Source organism: Taudactylus pleione, unplaced genomic scaffold (genome assembly GCF_031769625.1).
Source record: "Taudactylus pleione unplaced genomic scaffold, aTauple2 ptg000016l, whole genome shotgun sequence".
Taxonomy (NCBI): domain Eukaryota; kingdom Metazoa; phylum Chordata; class Amphibia; order Anura; family Myobatrachidae; genus Taudactylus; species Taudactylus pleione.
In genome coordinates, this window is record NW_028284418.1 from 14,185,576 (window position 1) to 14,205,000 (window position 19,425).

The window sequence follows — 19,425 nt, forward strand, 5'->3', positions numbered from 1 at the left end:
CTCACCCTTGAAATTCCAGGATCAACCATGCAGACTGATTGTCACCCTGTCTAGGGCCAGGTCTGTGGGATGACATGGCCATATGACCTTGGGTGTAGCCCTATGGCCTCTGTAAGGTACCCTGGTTGGTGGAATCCAGTCCCTACCAGGGAAATGAAATGGGCAGAAACCGGGTAGGCTTGTATGGGGAAAAACAACTGGGAGATATGTACTCTTGGTCCTGTCAAACTGAGGACCAAACAGAGTCTCCCCCTTAAATGGAATTGCCTCCAACATCTTCTTGGATTCGGTGCTAAGATCACAACCTAAGTTCTTCTGGCAGAAATGGATAATGCGGACATACCAGAAATGAGGCAAATAAGATCCAAACATGACCGACAGAGTTCTGCTTCAAGTTATCACTGAGGACCAGGAGGTCCAAAGGGGCCACCCCGACAGTATACCCTGCACCAGTGGGTCAAACCAGGCCCCTATAGCCTTGGTCACCCAGGCCCCTGCTAAGACTGGACAAAGGGACATCCCTGCAAGCTCTACTGGACATTGTAAGAGCCGTGGCCCTTGCCAGACAGGAAACAGGTGAATCCACCAAAGGGGGAACCTTCCAGTTTGTCTTGTCTGCATCCGCTCAGTGGTAGATGTACTGGAACCCAGCGGGAAGCTTAACATGACTGTTAACACATCTACAAAATGAGCAAAGGAAGGAAACATAATAATCTGCTTCAATCTTTTAAAAAAATCAGAGGGAGCAACGGAGGCTGGGGGTTTGTCCTCTCCTATGTTTAAGGCTTGGCGGATGGCCAAAAGAAGGCTGTCTACTCCCAGGCTATCGTGGAAACGAACATCTCAACTAGAATTATCTACCCAATCCTCCTTCCTCTTCAGATGAACCCTGGGATACCCCTTCACCCTGAAAATGCCTGGAGGGATCTGGAGTTTATGGGAACCAGAAGCGTAGAGACCTAGCAGTCTTTCCAAAGTGGTACAGACCCTGGACAGTCTATCCATCTGTTGGGCCATGCCAGTATTGACACCTGTAAATCACTGGGGAGAGATTGGACTGGGTGGGGGCAGATTCGGCTGAGAACCAATAGGGATAGAAATACTCACCTCCGATTAGTTGTGGGTGTCACGTATCTCACTGGCTAAAACTGCAATACACGGCGCTGACATTTGTCCATGCCGATAACACCTCCTCATGTAGTGGATCCTCAGGCGTGCACCGACAGAGCTCCTCAGTCTCACAAGCTGCACAAAGAGGGTCTGGCTTCTTGCTACCGCGTAGGAGCATTTTGAACAAGTGTAGTGCATCTGTACTGCCCCCTGCTTGGGGACATACTGAGTGGTGTAACTTTACACACACACACGCACTATAGATCAATAAATATATATTTACATTTTGATTTAAATCAGGTCACAACCCACAATACCGAGATATGGATAGAGCTGGGGCAATAATATATGCTATTGAAGTAAACTATACTAAGTAAATGAAATCAAAACTATGAAAAATAAGCTAACTACATAAATTAACCTAGAACTCAATCCAGAAACTAGGCTCACTCCCCAGCAATCCCTGCTGTAGAATTCCCAGGACTAGTGCCGTCCAATGTCATAGCCCGGGAATTGAAAGCAAGATGATAAGGACCAAGCCTTGTCCTGCACCGGGAGTGCTGGGATGACAGAACCCGCCATTTAAAAACAGCACCAGGGACATGCAAGGGTAAGACTGGGACTCAGCAGCCTGCCACAACTATACCTGGAACTGGAGCTACTATTACCTGTTCCGGGAAAACTGTTTGCTGCCGGTCTGGCCGGCCACTGTTACCTTTATAGGCTGTGGCGGTCGCAGTAGGAGATGTGGCGTGGCCTGATAGCAGAGTACAGGCTTAATGCCTGTTAGGAAGCCTCGTAGGGCCCCAGAGCGCCTGCGTGTGCCTAGTGACCCTCTGCCGATGCCGGCTGCAGGTGCTGTTTCTAATGCCCGCTCATATACTAGGCCTGATCCCATAAGCGGATTCAGGCATACCTGCAGGGGGAAAAAAAAAAGTCTAGAAAGAAAATACACTCCTAGATCCAATTTTGTGCCTCTCACTGCAGGCACTAAATAAAGAAAAACTGAAGAATTGGAGGAGGAGTTTTAGCGCCATTAGTTAACTATTTAGTGCCCACTCCTCAGCCTCCCCACTTAACCCAGTCACAGTATCCCCCAAATGAGACGAAAGAGGAACACATACAATTTGTGTGCCAGGTACATATATACAGTGGAACAATAATCAACCAAATGGAGGTTAGTCCCACCTGCAGGAGCTTTGTGGTCCCAGCTTCTGTTGTAATAGCAGGCAGCACCACTGTTGTCTGCAGGTACTGAATGTGCAGACCTCCCCGCGCTGAGTGAATTCTGTCCTATTTGGGAACGGGGACTAGTTGGCAACATGTAAAGAGCACTTTGGTAGGACCAGGAAGAAGAGGGCGGTTATGCAGGAGACTGGTCAGTGGCTGCTGGTTGAATAGGGGAGACCTGGCAGTTGCATACAGGAAGATAAGCCACTTCTCCTATGTACAATTTACTTTTGATGTCGTCTGCCATAGGAAAATATATGACCACAGTTCTTGGTTCTTTGTAACGAAAAAAAAAAAAAGCTGGTTGGGCATAAACCTCGTCTGACCTGTAACAGGCACTAGTCTATAACAGGACACCTGATACAACAGAGTGCCTAGGTAGGCAAATGGTCAGGTGAGACCGCCAGCTTAGCTAACTGATTCCCTTTATTACTTACCCACATTGAGATACAGAAATAATACACAATGCATAGTTTAGATATTTTTAAGTAGTATTTTGGACCAATCACATTCTGGGTCGCTAGCTATTGTGCCCAGCAGTGCACATTTCTTTCCTCTGTCTTTATCCAACTTCCTATCTCCACTGTAACTCTCAACACAGTCCTTCCTTAACCTCTACCCCCATCTGTCTGTCACTGTCTCTCATCTCCTTCCTCCATCTGTCTCTCATCTCTGCCCCCCATCTCTCTCTCTGACATCTGTCCCTCCACGCGCCATGAGGGTTTTGTATGTATGTGATTCGCTGGAGGGTGTTGTGGGGTAGAGGTAGGGCACATGTGGGGGAAGTCAACTGCTCCTGACAGGACTCTGGGAACAGTTCTAGGCATCCAAATAGCTCCGGCTGGGGGAGAAGAGAGCATGTGTCCAAGAGCCAGGTAGCCAGTGAGATCTGTGAGGGTAGGGAGTTGGTGGGGTCTCCCTCCAGCTCTACTGCACCTGTGCTAGACTGACACAGTAGGAAATTGTAGAATAGATCCCTGTCAGAACTATGACAAGCTGCATATAGATAACATTTGTCTATATTTCTCTTTATAAATTGGGTGTTCAGAAGCATTGACACATGCCAAATTCAGAGTTGTGTGGCATGGAACTAGTACAGTCATAAGGGACACTGGTGTATCCAGCAACTGCACATTCATGGTAACTATAGATTACACACTTTGTATTAAAGTTACATGTGACAAAAATTATACACAGCATTGACTGTAGAGAACTCTTGACTAGAATTAGTGTACAGAAGCTATTTAATAATTACACTGACAAATAGTGTAGAACGTTTTTCTTTTTAATGAGGGAATAGTCTCCATGATACAGGACATGCAGGTTCTATTTACATCTGTACACAGGGCAGCTCTCCTGCCCTCATTCATAAATAGGATTTACAAACTCCAATAAATAACATGGCTCCCCCAGGAATGAGGTTTGTTTGCTTAGTTTTATAAAAAAAAATATCTTACAAAAAGGATCTAAAATATCTCTCTCTCTTGCCGATTAAAAAGTTACTACAGAGAAGGGCACGTTCTGGTCGCAACTTGGAAGCATGGGGCAGTGGCCTGTGGAGGTCAGACAGTGTGGAGCCAAACACACTGTATCATGGTATATAAAGAACGTCCCTCAATTAATGTTTTTCTGACCCGTGCTTTTTTTTATTATTATTTAAAAATAATCTCTACAAACATCCCCTTATTCCATCTCCAATCCTGACTATTTGGCTGATCCTCATTTTAGCAGGCCACCATTTCATTACTTAACTCAACCACATGCTTTACAGTCAACCAGTTGGGCTCGGACACTCCTAAACTGAGTCAGCAGAGGCCCCCATTACCCCTCTCTGCTTCACTAGCCCTTTCCTGCCCTACCTAATAAGTTACTCCTTTCATCACTGTCAGACCCTTCCCCTTTAAGAAAGCCCTCCCATAAATATAAGGCCCTTCCCCTTAATGGTGAGCATTCCCCCAACTAGCTGCTTAGCACTCCCAGCAGTTTGCCTGGCTCCATGCCTTGCTGGCTTGCCATTTTCTGAACGTCAAAGCCAAGGTGCATGAGAAATTGGACCACACTCATTTCCTGCCCTGTAAAGTGGTCTCGAATGGAAGGGCAGGTGGGGTTACACTGTGGCCAAGGGCAGCTGTCCATCAAATGGAAGGGGCATCCCTTTAAAGGAGTCTTGCTGTTTTTGTTTGTTTCCTGTAGACTGCGATCCCAGCAGTGCAGCGCACGGGGTAGAGATGTCCCACGGATCTGCACTTCTGTCCAGTGACTACAAAAACACAGATAACCAGTCAATACTTCTAGAACACAAGAATATGCACAAGCAATGCCACAATCAGCACAAATGATCAGTTACATGCAAACACATTTCTATATATTCTTGCTGAAAGCACAGTCTTCAGAATTGATAATCCTTATATTGTGTTATATTTACACTGACTAGCACATAAAAAATCTACTAATAACGGTGTTTTGGAAATTATTTTTATCATCTGTATGGCTTTGATGAAAACTGTACCCATCTAAAACAAATGCTTGTTTATCTGTATGTAAGAAACCTTGTATTGCCATTGATCAGATCAGACCACAGGTTCTCAAACTCGGTCCTCAGGACCCCAAACAGTGCATGTTTTCCAGGTCTCCTCACAGAATCGCAAGTTAAATAATTAGCTCCACCTGTGGATCTTAAAATGTGTTAGTGAGTAATGAATACACCTGTGCAGCTGCTGTGTGACCTGGAGAATGTGAACTGTGTGGGGTCCTGAGGACAGAGTTTGAGAACCACTGGATTAGACCATCATATGAAGTCGGCTACACCCAGTCACTGAAATGCAACTGTACCTTTAGATCAAAATTTATTTAGTAACACAAGAGTGCCGGCATGCCTGAGAGAAGCTGCCATATGGGCATGAGAAAAATTTGAGCATGCCTGACAGATACAATAATTGGTGCTCAGATCTGACAGTGGCTTTACTCACCATCGATAAAGAGAGACCAATTATATGATAGTGTATGGCAATGTCAGACAGATAGTGGTCTGTCCGTCTGATGGGGAGTTTTATCTCACAGTGTATGACCAGCATAAGTGTCAGAGGACAGCCCCACCTCCCTCCTCAATGAAAGCAGCAGGACTTGACTAATGCTCTGGCATAATGATGTCATTACGTGAGCGAACAAGCAGCTTGAACTCCTTTGGCGGTGGGATCAGAGAGGTCTGGATGGTATTTGCCGACCACCTGCTGGACACCATTAAGATGAGTTCCGGCTATTAGCGGGCATCAAAGTGACTGGACTGGGGTGGGGATGCAGCAGTCAAAGGTGCCCGGATTTGGGGGGGGGGGGGGGGGGGTGCAGTCAGAGGTGCCTGGATGGGGGGGGGGTGGGGATGTCCTGGATGGGAAATACATATCCTGATGTACATTTCTTGCAAGTTTAGTGCACTGAAACAAACAGCATCTACAGAAACAATGTAACCACATTACACAATATTTATTATATAATAAAATGGAGCGAGATGGAGAAGAGACAGCGATAGAGTGTATAGGGGGGAGGGGGAAGAGAGAATGGTGGGGGTGGGTTAAGCTGGGTATACACTATATTGTTCCGTTGCGGTTTGGAGTGATATATCGTACACATCTTCCATCCATCATTCATCGCATCATCCCATCTGTTGTTCTGCACAGCAGATGGGACAATGCAATGAATGACGCGTTGCTGTCACAAGTAACGATATATTGTTCATTGCATCACACACCGGATGACTGAAGCTGTGATGTAGCGATACATTGCGTAAGAGAGAGCATGGGGAGAGAGAGGGGCATAAGGGAAGAGAAAGAACAGGGGGGACACCTGCAACACTAGCTAGAGACCCGGCAAATGGTATAGCATGGTAAGTCGACATGAAAAATGCCAACATTCACAAATGTCGACATTTCACTATTGCCATTCTGGTTCATTATGAACATGTCAACAGTTAAAAGTTGACATTTTAACCCTGTTGGCATTTTTCTTATGGACCTTATGTCCATGTCGACATTGTGACTGGATACTCCGGCGAATGGAGCCTCTAAAATACTAGTTGCATTATTAGTTGGTGTATTCTTGTCTGTACATACTCTGTGCTTTCTCCACCTTCCCTTCTGTTTTCAACTAACCTGTATTATCTGAAGATGGTATTAGTTATATAGTAACAAAGTTCCGAAAAAAGCAAACGCTTTTAAGAACTTGATACATTGAAAATTTCCAGCGATGTAACATATCAACACTAGATGGCACTCACTAGCTTTCTTTTTACTAAGCAACTCTGCGTTTTAACCATTGCAGTACCAGTAGCTGAACTTTTTTCTAAAAAGGATCAGTAAACCCTCTCTTAAGAACTAAAAACAAACAGTAGACATGTCCCCTGCCCCGTCTCCAACTGTTGTTTAGAGTGCCAGTCAGAATCAGAAGTTACCTATAACTATTACTTAACAACAGATTCAAACTTAAGGGTTAATCCCATTAGTTGCGAGGTGCGAGTTGCTATTTTCACTTAGAATTCGCATAGTTAATTAATTTTGCAATCCAATTAGCAACTCGCACTTAATCAGTCAGACTGAATTTGCAACTTTCCACTCGCACCTCCCTGAGGGTGAGAGATGGAAAGGAAAATCTTTATTTTAAAAGGTTAAAATGTTGGGATACTGTGCTGAACCCCTTGGACACCCCCCTCCCCCCCAATGACTAATTAGGCATTTGGAATTTCCAATTAATAAGTCCAATAATTACATGTCATTTTTTGGGGTAAAAAGAAAGAAAGTCATCAAATTACCCCAAAATCAACTTTTTCGTTTGTTTAGGCACCCCAAATTTAATTCCAATCATTTTTTAGTTGAAAAATAATTGTTTTTATAATTTATTTTTTTTTATTTTTCAAGGTGCCCTCAAAGTACCCCAAAATCACCCTTTTTCCTTTTTTTATTTTTTGCATTTTTTGTTTAACTCGTTTGAGTTTTAACGAAAAGTTTGTTTGTTTTTTAATGCAAGAAAATGATAAAAAATCAAACACACAAATCAGCCATTTGACACCATTTAAAAACCTACAGTACCTTCCCAATGCCCACAAACGGGCCTGCTAACAAAATTATCCATTTTGGGGGATCCAGGATGGTCTCCCCACATTTTCATGCATTTCTCGCAAATCTCATTTGGCCGTCAATTCGCACCCCTCCGCTGCGAGTAGTATGAATAGGGGTTTTGAATTGGATTGGAGAATTCTCAGGAGCGCGCTTTGCTGCGAAGTATGCAAGTTTCAACAAACAAACTCGCTACTCGCAATTCGCACCTAATAGGATTGACCCCTTAGAGTAGAGAAAGAGCATCAGGGTTTGTAAGTTCTACATTGCACAACTGTAACTGATCCCTGTGGTGTCTAACATCAGTCGCCTGCTAAATGCAGAGCATCAGAGAACTCCTGCAATGTATGGGTCATGATCATCTGCTCAGTCTCCTTGTCCAGAGATTAAGTGAGGCAGACGCTTCACCTTGATCAGCCTTCTCCCAATGATGTGACCACAGAGTAGGCAGAGCATATTTGTTGTCATGAGGGAAATTATTGGTAATGTAAGTAATCTATAAAACTCCAGAATGTTTCCTAGATGCAGTTACAGTTTTTATACAGCAACATTTTGACATTATGTGCATAGTTTTTAGGTCTGCTTTCCCCCAATTATTACAGAAGTCACAACGTATACACAGTACACGCAAAGAAGACCTTATGTCCACAGAACATACATGTCTCTGCTGTTTGTAAGTACAGGTGTAAATTGCAGAACATAGATAAGCATAAAGTCTCCGACAGCTTATACTGATCCCAGTGCCTGCACAATACTTGGAGCGTTTTCTTCCAGTCTCATCCCAAGCGTGTGGCATATGTGACTTGTGCATAAATGCTTATCGATCCCAGAGGACAGACTGGTAAACACACTTTTTTTTTCTCTTTTACTTAAACCACATGGACACAGGGAGATCAAAGTAACAGGTCTGATCTGTTCCCTTTTGCCACCGGAAGAGACATTTGAAGAGGTTTCCTCGCTCCCAATAATACCACTTTCTGCTGCCCATCAAGGGTTGGTCATTACTATAGCGTAATATGACGGCAACTCAATGTATGTGCTTTCTGATGACTGACTAAAGGGGTACAAAGTACAACAAGGAGAGAAAGGGTCCTCCCTTCTGTACCTCCTCTACTCACACTGCTGTTCACTTCTTCACGCATAGAACATATTATAGCCACAGTCAACATTATTTCCAGGTGAGTCCTGTGTAAGGACTGAGAACCACATAACAAGAAAGTAATCATGACTGAGAAAGGGGTTTTGCTGGACTCCTTGATAAAATAATAAGCCAATGACGTCCTGTATCCCAATTGCTTACGGAGTTGCAGCCTAGAGAACTGGTGGCCATTTTTGTTTCTCAGCTAGGAATTTGTGTCACTGTGCACTGTTTTGGGATCCCAATAGAATGGATTGCATATCTGACAATCAGGGAACCCCAAAAACACATTGCAGAATCCCACTAAACACCACACCTGTACCCCTGGATTGGCCAGCTATCAACATTACACTATCAATATGTAGGCACATAGGGCCTTATTCAGACCCTGGTCGCAAGCGCTGAGCGCTCGCAACCGGGTCGATGTTTGTCCACTGGGCATGCGTACGTCGGAGCCGGCTCAGACGTGCACATGCGCGAGACCCGGCTAGTGACGGGCGCTCTGTCGCTACGGGTCTCGCACCAAAGGGGGCAAGCGGTTGATGGTGTTTGACAGCTCGCCCCGTTTGTGAGGCGGGCAGGGGGGGTGGCCGGCCAAACGGAGGCGTTCCTAACGGAACGCTTGCCGTTTGGGGGCAGCCCCACTGACGTCAGCAATGATGTCAGTGGGGAGCTTCCTGCTCAATCATCGTTCCAAGCTCCGATGGTCGTGATGGTTCTGATCATCGCGACCATCAACCTGGTCGCTCGCTAGAGCTGTGGGTGGTAACCCACAGCTTAGCACTTCACACCACAAGCGGCCGCCCTCATTCAGAGCGACCGCTTGGATCTAGTGATCGACTCTGGATGAGGGCCATAGTGTACATCATGTCTCAGCAATCTCACTATAGCATATGTATAGGGCTAGCAGTGATTGCTGAGACATAATGATAAAAGCTATGCTTATAATTTGTTTAATGAGGCAATCAAACAGAACCACAACTATTTTATATTCTATTATATTAATTTATAACAACTCTGGGGAAGCATAAGATGGGATTAAGGATATGAAACACAGTCCACAGCATTACAAGGCAGATGGGGAGACAATAATATGTCTATTTACCTGCGTGTGATGACTTCATGAGACAGACATGCAGGAGCAAAGCATGCCCTGCAGAGAGAGAGAGATAGAGAGGAGAGTCAGAGACCATCACAGCAGTAATCAGAGTACATGCATACCAGTCCTAGACACATACCCGACATCTTTCAGTGTGTTCCTCAGCTCACGACCCAAATTCTGAATATAATTCCACTGGTTTTCCTGCACGGGCTGCCCGCTCAGGTGGACATTATCCACGGTCAGCTGCGCCTCATCAAACAACCACTGTACCACAAAAACAGGACCTGGAATAGAGTTAACAAGCCATATAATATCAGACGCACAGTACCAATAAAGCATTGCCTGCAAGTTTGTTTTACAGCTGTGTTTTGGACAAATGTCATATTCCAACTTGACTGAACTGCAGCTTTGTTCTTAATTTAATACATGTCTCACAGCCCTTGGATAAAGGTTAATAGGAAACATGTAGTAGACAAAGATCCAAAGGGCAAGTTTAACATATCCCTTATACCAACTGCGATATTACTGGAGTCTGACTTTAGCAATCTGTATAAAACTATTTCATTACTATGGAGAAAACAAGACTGTTATTCTGACTGTACTGATCCACCCGCCTCAGATGACATCCTGCACCAATGGCATGAGGCAGATTGCATAGAAACCATAGATCAGATGGATAGATAGACATTTTTATACTCTCCTGAGATTTTTACTATATGATGTAATGGCTTTAATTATAAACCGCTCAAGAATAGTTAATATACATGTGAGCATTCTCCTCTCCTCTTCAAAGGGCACATATATTTAACAGCATTACATCTTAAAGACTAAAAGAGAACCTCCAATGAGTGGTGCAGATGGCCAGCAGCTGTACCCTATACAATCTCTATCCCTCCATAATACGTACAGTATCTGCAACCACCAACCAGTATACTACAGTACTGTAACATGCCAGTGATCATTCAGGCTCCTTACAGAATGCTGAGCCCATCAATGTCATCCAGAAATCAAAACATGAAAAGAAAAAAAAAATGCTTTCATAGTATTATGCGGATACGCTATTTAAATTTAATTGGTTACAAATTTGCACTAGATTAAGTATCTATCTATTAAAATGTATTATTTATTTATATAGCGCTAGTATATGCAGTTGTGCTTTACACTTTGGACATACCTAATACGCGATTGGTTTATATAAACTTCAATATATTTATGCCATTTGTGCCGCAGTTAATTAGGAGAACAGGTTTAAGAATAAGAAGAGGAAATACTTCAAAGAACAAGCCGTTGTATGACATTATTATACAGCAAATGCTTTGCATTATTGTGCTGAATGATAATAATTTTAAGTATATATATATATATATATATATATATATATATATATTTTATTTATTAACTATATATGTTCATGCCAACTTTCCTTATTCTGCAGCAGATTACCAAATGAGGAGACACTTCTATATTCTGCGTGAATCAGCCAGCAGAGAGTGTGAGTGATAGGTGTGCAGCTTGTTCTGTGGGAATGCAATATGCATATTTCATACTGACCGTACTCTCAGACCAGAAACAGTTAGTTTTGTTTTTTTACTTAATTTTTTTCAGCTCTTCGACATTTATCAAACACTAATGCTATTAATATTTACTAATATTTCACTGCAGCTCTGTTAAAATATAACACTGAGCAAACGGCACAGTGGTCCACATTGCTGTTTTGCTGCGGGGTTGTGGTATAAAAAATAGACAATGTAAAGGTTGACAGTCAATAGGTCGACTTGCAATAGGTCGACAGGGACAAAAGGTCAACAGTGTTAAAATGTCGACTGGTTAAAATGGTCGACACACATATGGTCGACACTTTTTGTCTAACCATAACTAGTACCTAAACCTAACTCTCCATGGCTAACCCTAACCATCCCCCAAGTGCCTAACCTTAAAAATTTTGAAAAACCATTAAAAAGTGTGTCAACCATTTTTTTGTGTCGAGCATTTGAACCTGCCAACCTTCTGCACAGCCAGTGGCGTTAGTTCATCCCAGACGAACGGAGGCAAGTTATAATTTGGTGCCCCCCCCCTCCCGTCACAGCCGCTGACACTGTAATGTAGCAATTTGCATGCAGACAGGCTATAGATAGATGAAGGCAGCAGCTGATGGTCTGACATGGAGCTCTCCACTAGTATATGGTGGCTTCTCAAGTGCCGGGAAGGGGTGCCATGTATTGGGCGGCCGTGATGGTACACTCTGGGTACATAGTTACAGTCCCAAGTGGGGTGAATATATTGTGGGCAATGGAGGAGGTGCCTCTTCAGAGCTGGAGCCCGGCGGCAGGCGCCTCCATTGTCTCCCATAGTTCTGCCCCTGTGCACAGTCATCCTTTGTCCCTTTCATCACTGTTGATCTTCTACCTGGATACCTTGCAGCTGTAGGGCCTTCCTTACTTTTTACTGTAAGGAGCTGGTTTGTAAGGATGGGACATCGACATCTATGTTTTTCAAAGAACAATGTTTAGCTACCGATGTCCCGATCTGTGGGGTTTTTGTTTGGCATCGATGGTGAGGCTGATGATTTCTGGTTATCAATGGTTTTGTATAAATTATCAGCATCATAACCTAAAACTCTGAGTTGTATTATGTCACATGTCCTGTGATTGATTGGTGGCAGCTTCTGCTCAGAGCAGAGTGGATATAATACTCTCCTCTACTATTAAATTATGCATAATGTGCCTGATTCACGTTATACGCTATGCCAATGTTTTCGCAAATGGAGCGTTTTTATTTTTTTGCCACTGCGCATGCGTCAAGGTAATTTACCGTAGTGGTTGTGTGATTGACAGCTGGGGAGACTTCGGGGGAGTGGCAACAGGGAGAGTTGGCTAAAAACTCAGGCACATCAGATCCTGTGTCTGCGATCTGGTACACAGTTAACATGGCTCTGGCATCTCAGTTACAGAGGCATTCTGAGTGGCCATAGACTTACTCAAGGAGTCAATGTTTGCTGGATCTGTGACTGTTGCCGCATATGTATACGCAGTTGTGGACAGCTGCGATGGCTCAGGTCAGCGTCACAGTAAAAGTCCCGGATGCTGCTGTATTTTTGCACATCCACAGCTATGAAAATTGCAGGTGCATTAGCATACTACTCTGAATCAGGCCCAATATAAATTACACTGGCAGTTGTGGGCAAGAATAAAAGCTACTTTCTAAGGTACAATGGCATCGCAGCCTGCAATAGGTGGATAGCATTTTTTGGCTTCCTATATAATGAGACCCAGCTAGCTACTGTAGCCCAACAGACAATAAGATGTGAACAATTTAATGAGTGGCGCAACTGTATATTTGTCTATTTCACAATAGTGCTACCAGTGTTGTGGTAGAGAATAATGTATAGTCATGATTTAGCAGTCCATGTGCGTGTCAGACACTTGGTGAACAAATCCATGAAGTTCTAATCACTGGGAGGCAGGGATAACTTGATGTAAAGATGTAGCTTGGCTGGGTTTATAAGCTGTAAAAGGGTCAGGAGTTATTGTATGTGCGTCGCTGGTTCCAATTGCACAGCAACAAATAACCCAGATCTAAGGCTACACACTTACGTTCTTTATATAGGTTTTATTGTTGTCTCATCCGCTTGATAACAAGTTACTGTAGGTTGTCAAGCACCAACCCTCTTTTCCCGACTTGCCTCCACCCCATGGTTAAGACTGCTCTGAATTTCCAATGTTTTTTTTCACAGCAGACATATATTAATGTATATTTGCTTTGTTTCTCGCCACTGTGCCCCAATTTTGTAGCCGTTACTACTTACTTCTCAGAGTAGGGTAGATCTTATAGCCAAAGAAGCAGTTCCATTCTTCTCCTTCTTTAAACTGTTGCTTACACCTTTCTGGTACAAGCCCATTCCAGTATCTGACAGAGAAAGGGATGGTGAGAGACCAGATTGCAGTTGTGGTAACATGCAGACTGCTCTTCTATGGCTTCACACACTCACTACACACATTGCAGTTGTGGTAACATGCAGACTGCTCTTCTATGGCTTCACACACTCACTACACACATTGCAGTTGTGGTAACATGCAGACTGCTCTTCTATGGCTTCACACACTCACTACACACATTGCAGTTGTGGTAACATGCAGACTGCTCTTCTATGGCTTCACACACTCACTACACACATTGCAGTTGTGGTAACATGCAGACTGCTCTTCTATGGCTTCACATACTCACTACACACATTGCAGTTGTGGTAACATGCAGACTGCTCTTCTATGGCTTCACACACTCACTACACACATTGCAGTTGTGGTAACATGCAGACTGCTCTTCTATGGCTTCACACACTCACTACACACATTGCAGTTGTGGTAACATGCAGACTGCTCTTCTATGGCTTCACACACTCACTACACACATTGCAGTTGTGGTAACATGCAGACTGCTCTTCTATGGCTTCACACACTCACTACACACATTGTAGTTGTGGTAACATGCAGACTGCTCTTCTATGGCTTCACACACTCACTACACACATTGCAGTTGTGGTAACATGCAGACTGCTCTTCTATGGCTTCACACACTCACTACACACATTGCAGTTGTGGTAACATGCAGACTGCTCTTCTATGGCTTCACATACTCACTACACACATTGCAGTTGTGGTAACATGCAGACTGCTCTTCTATGGCTTCACACACTCACTACACACATTGCAGTTGACAACAGTCGTCTTCTACCTACTTGGCCCCTTACTTTCCAATCTCCATCATCAAGCACCATTAACAAGCTATTTCTTTCAACATTCTTGTATTTTAGCATTAATGTCCACTATACTAGTTCCTGCTTCTAGCCCATTGTTGCCAACCGAGACTTCCCCCCACCCCTTCCCCTTCATTTTACTACATGCTTTCTTTCCTCCTACTGGACTCTGCCTTTACCTTATTCCTCGCTGGATGGCCTCTGTGGGTGCACATGTGATAATGTCCGTGCAGTCTGTCCTCCTATATTGCTGGTTATCAAGAAACCAGCCAGAGTCTGAGAGACCTCGTACCTGGATCCCAGGATAGCCCAATTCTTCCAGCTGCTCAGCTACTAGATCCACATTCAGAAGGACTCCTGTTCCACCAGCACTAGAGCAATAGAGAATATATACATTAGGCTCATTTTTAATGTTCTTGTACATTCGTTTAGACACAATCCTGTCTGATCACAATCTTGTACAGCACTTCCCAAACAACACTTATCCCACGGATCAAATCCATAGCCTCTCACCTGCTTCCAGCCAGTAGCAGAACTTTAGCGTTGTCCATCCCTTTTCCCAGCAGTTCCTTCACCACCTCCTGTATAATTAGTGATCCCATGAAAGCGTATTCACCTGAAACAGAAGGAGAGCTGATGGAGCCACTACATGCTAGAGCAAGATTTGGGTAGAATACGCGCAATTTCATGGAGGTTACTTATTGTGATTGAGCAGCTTATCGTCTTGGCAGCTGTACTACACTAAGCACTAAGCTGCCAAAATGCAAATTACTTGAGGTAACAGGAGTTCTGTATTGCTCACAAGCCCAGGTCCAGCTCTGTTAGGGTTGGTTAGAGCTTTCACTTGCATGGTTATAGCAATTACACAGAATATGAGACTATACGGTAGGTATACTATATAAAAGGTTAGATCATACCATTCACCCCCCCAGAAAATAATGTATATTTTCTAGGATAGGGTAAAGGTTTTTTTTTTTTTTCACATTTGTCACTTCTTGTTAACTCTAACCTGAGATAGTGGAACCTGTATCTCACCAGTATATGTAACAAATAGGCTCCTCTATGCAAAGATAATATACATCTTACCGGCAATGCTTTCGCTGGCACTAACCCCTTACAGGGACACATGGAAAGAGCCTTATCACTGGTAATAAGGCATTTCATCCTTTTATAGATCTGCCCTTAAACATCAGTTCAATGTTCTTATGATTTTTACTTACTTTTCTCTGATTTGGGTAATGTTCCACTCCACACATCACTGGAACAGTACGGAATGAATCTGCAGATATAAGTAACAAAGTGGTGAGCACACATTACACAGGTCCGGTGACTCGTTACAAATGTAATAAGGTGGACAAGGTGCAAGCATTACTTACACCATGTTAGCATTCCACCAGTGTGGATTCTCCTCGGGCTGAGTTGACAAAATCCCTGAAGCTGAAATATGAAAATAAACTTGACACAAATACATGTGTGGCACAGAAACTTGCATGCATAATATTCATATGACACATGGTGTACATTACAGAATTAGGTGGCAAGTACAAGGCACAGAGGAGGAACGCTATGAGATGGGAGGCAAATGTATTTCCACATGGCGATAGGATGGTTCAAGGTCACACAATACAGAGTTATCTCACTCCTCACCTGTTTTAGTGGCCGGCCATCCCTTGGAGCTCATGAGTCTCCTCATGGTGTCATATCGCAGATCACAGTTCTCCCGGCTGATACAGTACCAACCCCCTGACAATGGGTAGATAAACGTCAGATAAATTAGCACACAAGCAAACAGGAGAATGATTACAGTATATTGTACCGTGGAGTTAAACAGCATCACACAATAAAAAATGGACATTTGAGTAACTATTGCACATGACAGGAAGTACATAAAAAAAATTAAAAGGAATAAAGTCAGCCTTTGGGGGAGTAGGCGAGATTGTGCAGTGATTTTGAAGAACCCACTAACCATCCCTAGTTGGATTTCCCCACTTCCCGATCCTAGTAGCAAGCCAACCGTATCCACCCCTAACCACAGTCCTCCTCCTTCACTCATCACAGCATTACCATAAATAAAAGTAATGTTTTTGGTAGAGATGTACCAAACTTTCTAAAGAGGACATATGGAGAAGTTTCCCATAGCCACCAATCAGATCCTAGCTATCATTTTATAGAATATACTAGATAAATGATAGCTAAGAGCTGATTAGTTGCTATGGACAACTTCTCCAGGTGTTCTTTTTAGAAGGTTTGGTACATCTGCTCCTTAATTACATTTTGTTGATTATGTTGTGTTTCACATGGGTCGTTTTACATTAGACTTTTATCAAGTTCATAGAAACTTAATGTGTAAGGGAGTTAAAGTCGTGTTGGGTATATCTGTTCATGTTCGGGGTTTACAGTCATTTAAAGAGTTTTAATTTTATGTGCATAGTGATTTTTATTTATTAGAGGGTCCATCTGGGGCCATGCTGATTTCAGCTATCTCCCATGGTACAGTCATATCTAAGCAGCATGTTACTGTATGGTGGGATGTAGTCATCATCCCGGCGGTCGGGATGCCGGCTCCAGAATCCCAACCGTCAGCATCCCGATGGTAAGTAATAGGGTTAGTGGGAGGTTAGGTTTAGGGTTATGCACTATGGGGAGGGTTAGGCTGTGGGGGGTGGGAAGGGTTAGGTTACGGGAAAGGTGGGATAGGGTTAGAATACTTATGTACTTGTGTCGGGATTCTGACTGTCGGTATTCTGACCGCCGGCATCCCAATCGCCGGCATCCTGTACCCAACCCATATGGTTAAACTAAATTGGCCACTGTTGTCACTGGAGTTTTTACATTCTATTTTACTTTAATTAATTAATTAAATTAATTAATTCTATTTCACTTTAATTAATTGGTGGGAATGGCATATTGCATGTCAACATTAAATAGAAAGTATAGATGCAAATTCTCTATGCAAAATTATTAATGATTGTGTCAATCATTGAATATCTACAACAAAACTTAACTGATGATAAAGTAAATAAACCTAAGTACGTTTCACTTTAAAATAAGTAGTAAGCAGCTTCCATGTGAATATGGGTGAGCCAGAAAACACAGCCACGCTCAGTAAAATCAGCTCAGCAGTCATACTTGTGTCCTTTCCAAGTGAGGTCCTAACCTTTGACCCCAGGTCACATTAACATGTCACTTCATTCATTCAAGAACGTGTTTTGGAAGCAAATTATGTTTTTACAACTCGGCCACCACAAGCTCAGTTTATTTTATTTTCCTTAGTTTAGGAAGAAGGCCCACAATTTGCAGCAAAGAGGAAAAAGATAAAAGAAATAAAGTTTACCTTCCAAGAAGACGAGCCACCGACGGCTGCCTTTGGACTCTTTTAGGTAGTAACTAGAACGTAAACATGAGATGGAGTTAAAGTCTGTGGTGATGGCAGCACGAAGGAAGCGATGGACAGCTATCAAAGGAAAGAGGTTGCATACTGGAATAAGCACTTGCTTTGAAGTCTTTCTGTGTGTAGATATGGAATAGAAACAGGCGGGTCCTATGCATCCCACACACACACAGCTTTCATTGGCTAGTTTTAGTCCAGTTTCTGGCCAAAAAAGTTTTGTGCACAAAACATATAATCACAGTACGCAATTCATTTTACATAATGATGTGCATGGGTGGAAATTTGAAAGTATTAAAAGTAAGCTCAGTGGCCACTTTATTAGGTACTACTTTTACCATTCTGGTGTATGGTCTGAGCAACAACTAAATCTCTTGACCATGTCTCCATGCTTTTAGGCACCCACAATTGACTATCTATTTGCATTAACAAGCAGATGTACAGGTTGGTGTAACCTATGGCCACCTAGTATATAGAGGAAAATGGGCTCAAACTACTGTATAAGGACACTTCAATTGGATATCAAAGAGAAAAAAAACAACCTCCAAGGCCCCATGGACAGCTCTACTGTAGATCACTGAATTTAAGTTTCAGTCCACAACAATGATTTCGGGCCTGCAATCTCTCTCTCTCTCAGGCTTGCACCATACCTCTCCTGACACTCTGCATTGGAAACTTACCCAGCTGGACTCCCATCATTGCAGGTGATGGACTGATTGCTCAAAAGGTGCAATTTCATCTCCTCATCCAGACGTTGTGCCGAGCATGGGTACAATGACTGTGCCAAGCTCTTTATTTGGGCCATGAAATTGTCCATATTTCCCTCTACAGCAGTAAAATCCAATGGGAAGCTCTCCCCACCCCCTTCAGTTCGCTCACGGCTGTTGGGTACAAGCTGCTGCCCACGTCTCCTCCAGCTCTTTCTGCTCCCTGCAGGAATAACACTGAGCAGGAGCAGCAGAGTTACACACATCCCTCCGGCCATGCCAGGCACCAAGTGCCACCCTGTAGAGAAGTGCAAAGCAATATTAATCACATATACATAATGGAACAGTGCCAGTAAGAAGGCAAGCGCTATCAGCCTTATGGGTAGCACGTTGTAATGGTTAGGTCTTGGGTTCAATTCCCAGCATGGCACTAATTTGTTTATTCTCCCCATGCTTGCGTAGGTTTTCTCCTGGTGCTCCAGATGGTAGGTCAATTGGCTACTCACATAAAAATGATCCCTAATGTGTGTGTATGTACATGTTGTAGGGAATATAAATTGTAAGCTACATTGGGGGCAGCAACTGATGTGAATGGCCAAACATCCTCTGTAAAGTGCTGCGGATTATGTGTGCGCTATATGAATAACTATAATAAATCTGTATGTTCAACTCATACTTGCCGACAATCTGGCTGCCCTCTCTAGACACGTGATTGGGGGCGGGTATTATGGACACTGTGCAGTAGGGAATGAGGCGATTCACCGCAAATAGTCACTCAAGGTTGTAATTACAGAATTATGATGTTATATTACTTGTTATATAGAGGTGTGGGATTACAGGCATGTACAATTGTATAATAAAACATTTATTCCACTTAGAGAGTGTATATATT

General features: G+C 43.3%; 1 protein-coding gene across 6 annotated transcripts in view; it reads right to left on the reverse strand.

The window, feature by feature from the left end:
- Positions 1-3,609: 3,609 nt before the first annotated feature.
- Positions 3,610-19,425, reverse strand: part of NOTUM (notum, palmitoleoyl-protein carboxylesterase) — a 52,199-nt gene continuing 36,383 nt past the window's right edge. For all 6 annotated transcript variants that reach the window (XM_088473306.1, XM_088473313.1, XM_088473303.1 and 3 more), the window contains 11 exons: positions 18,507-18,831; positions 17,773-17,825; positions 16,086-16,181; positions 15,815-15,875; positions 15,659-15,717; positions 14,952-15,054; positions 14,618-14,809; positions 13,491-13,591; positions 9,822-9,969; positions 9,689-9,736; positions 3,610-4,600 (listed from right to left, as the gene is read on the reverse strand). In XM_088473306.1, coding sequence (XP_088329432.1) covers positions 4,300-4,600; positions 9,689-9,736; positions 9,822-9,969; positions 13,491-13,591; positions 14,618-14,809; positions 14,952-15,054; positions 15,659-15,717; positions 15,815-15,875; positions 16,086-16,181; positions 17,773-17,825; positions 18,507-18,811 — 1,467 coding nt within the window. In that variant the 5' untranslated portion in view covers positions 18,812-18,831 and the 3' untranslated portion in view covers positions 3,610-4,299. The remainder of the gene's footprint in view (positions 4,601-9,688; positions 9,737-9,821; positions 9,970-13,490; positions 13,592-14,617; positions 14,810-14,951; positions 15,055-15,658; positions 15,718-15,814; positions 15,876-16,085; positions 16,182-17,772; positions 17,826-18,506; positions 18,832-19,425) is intronic.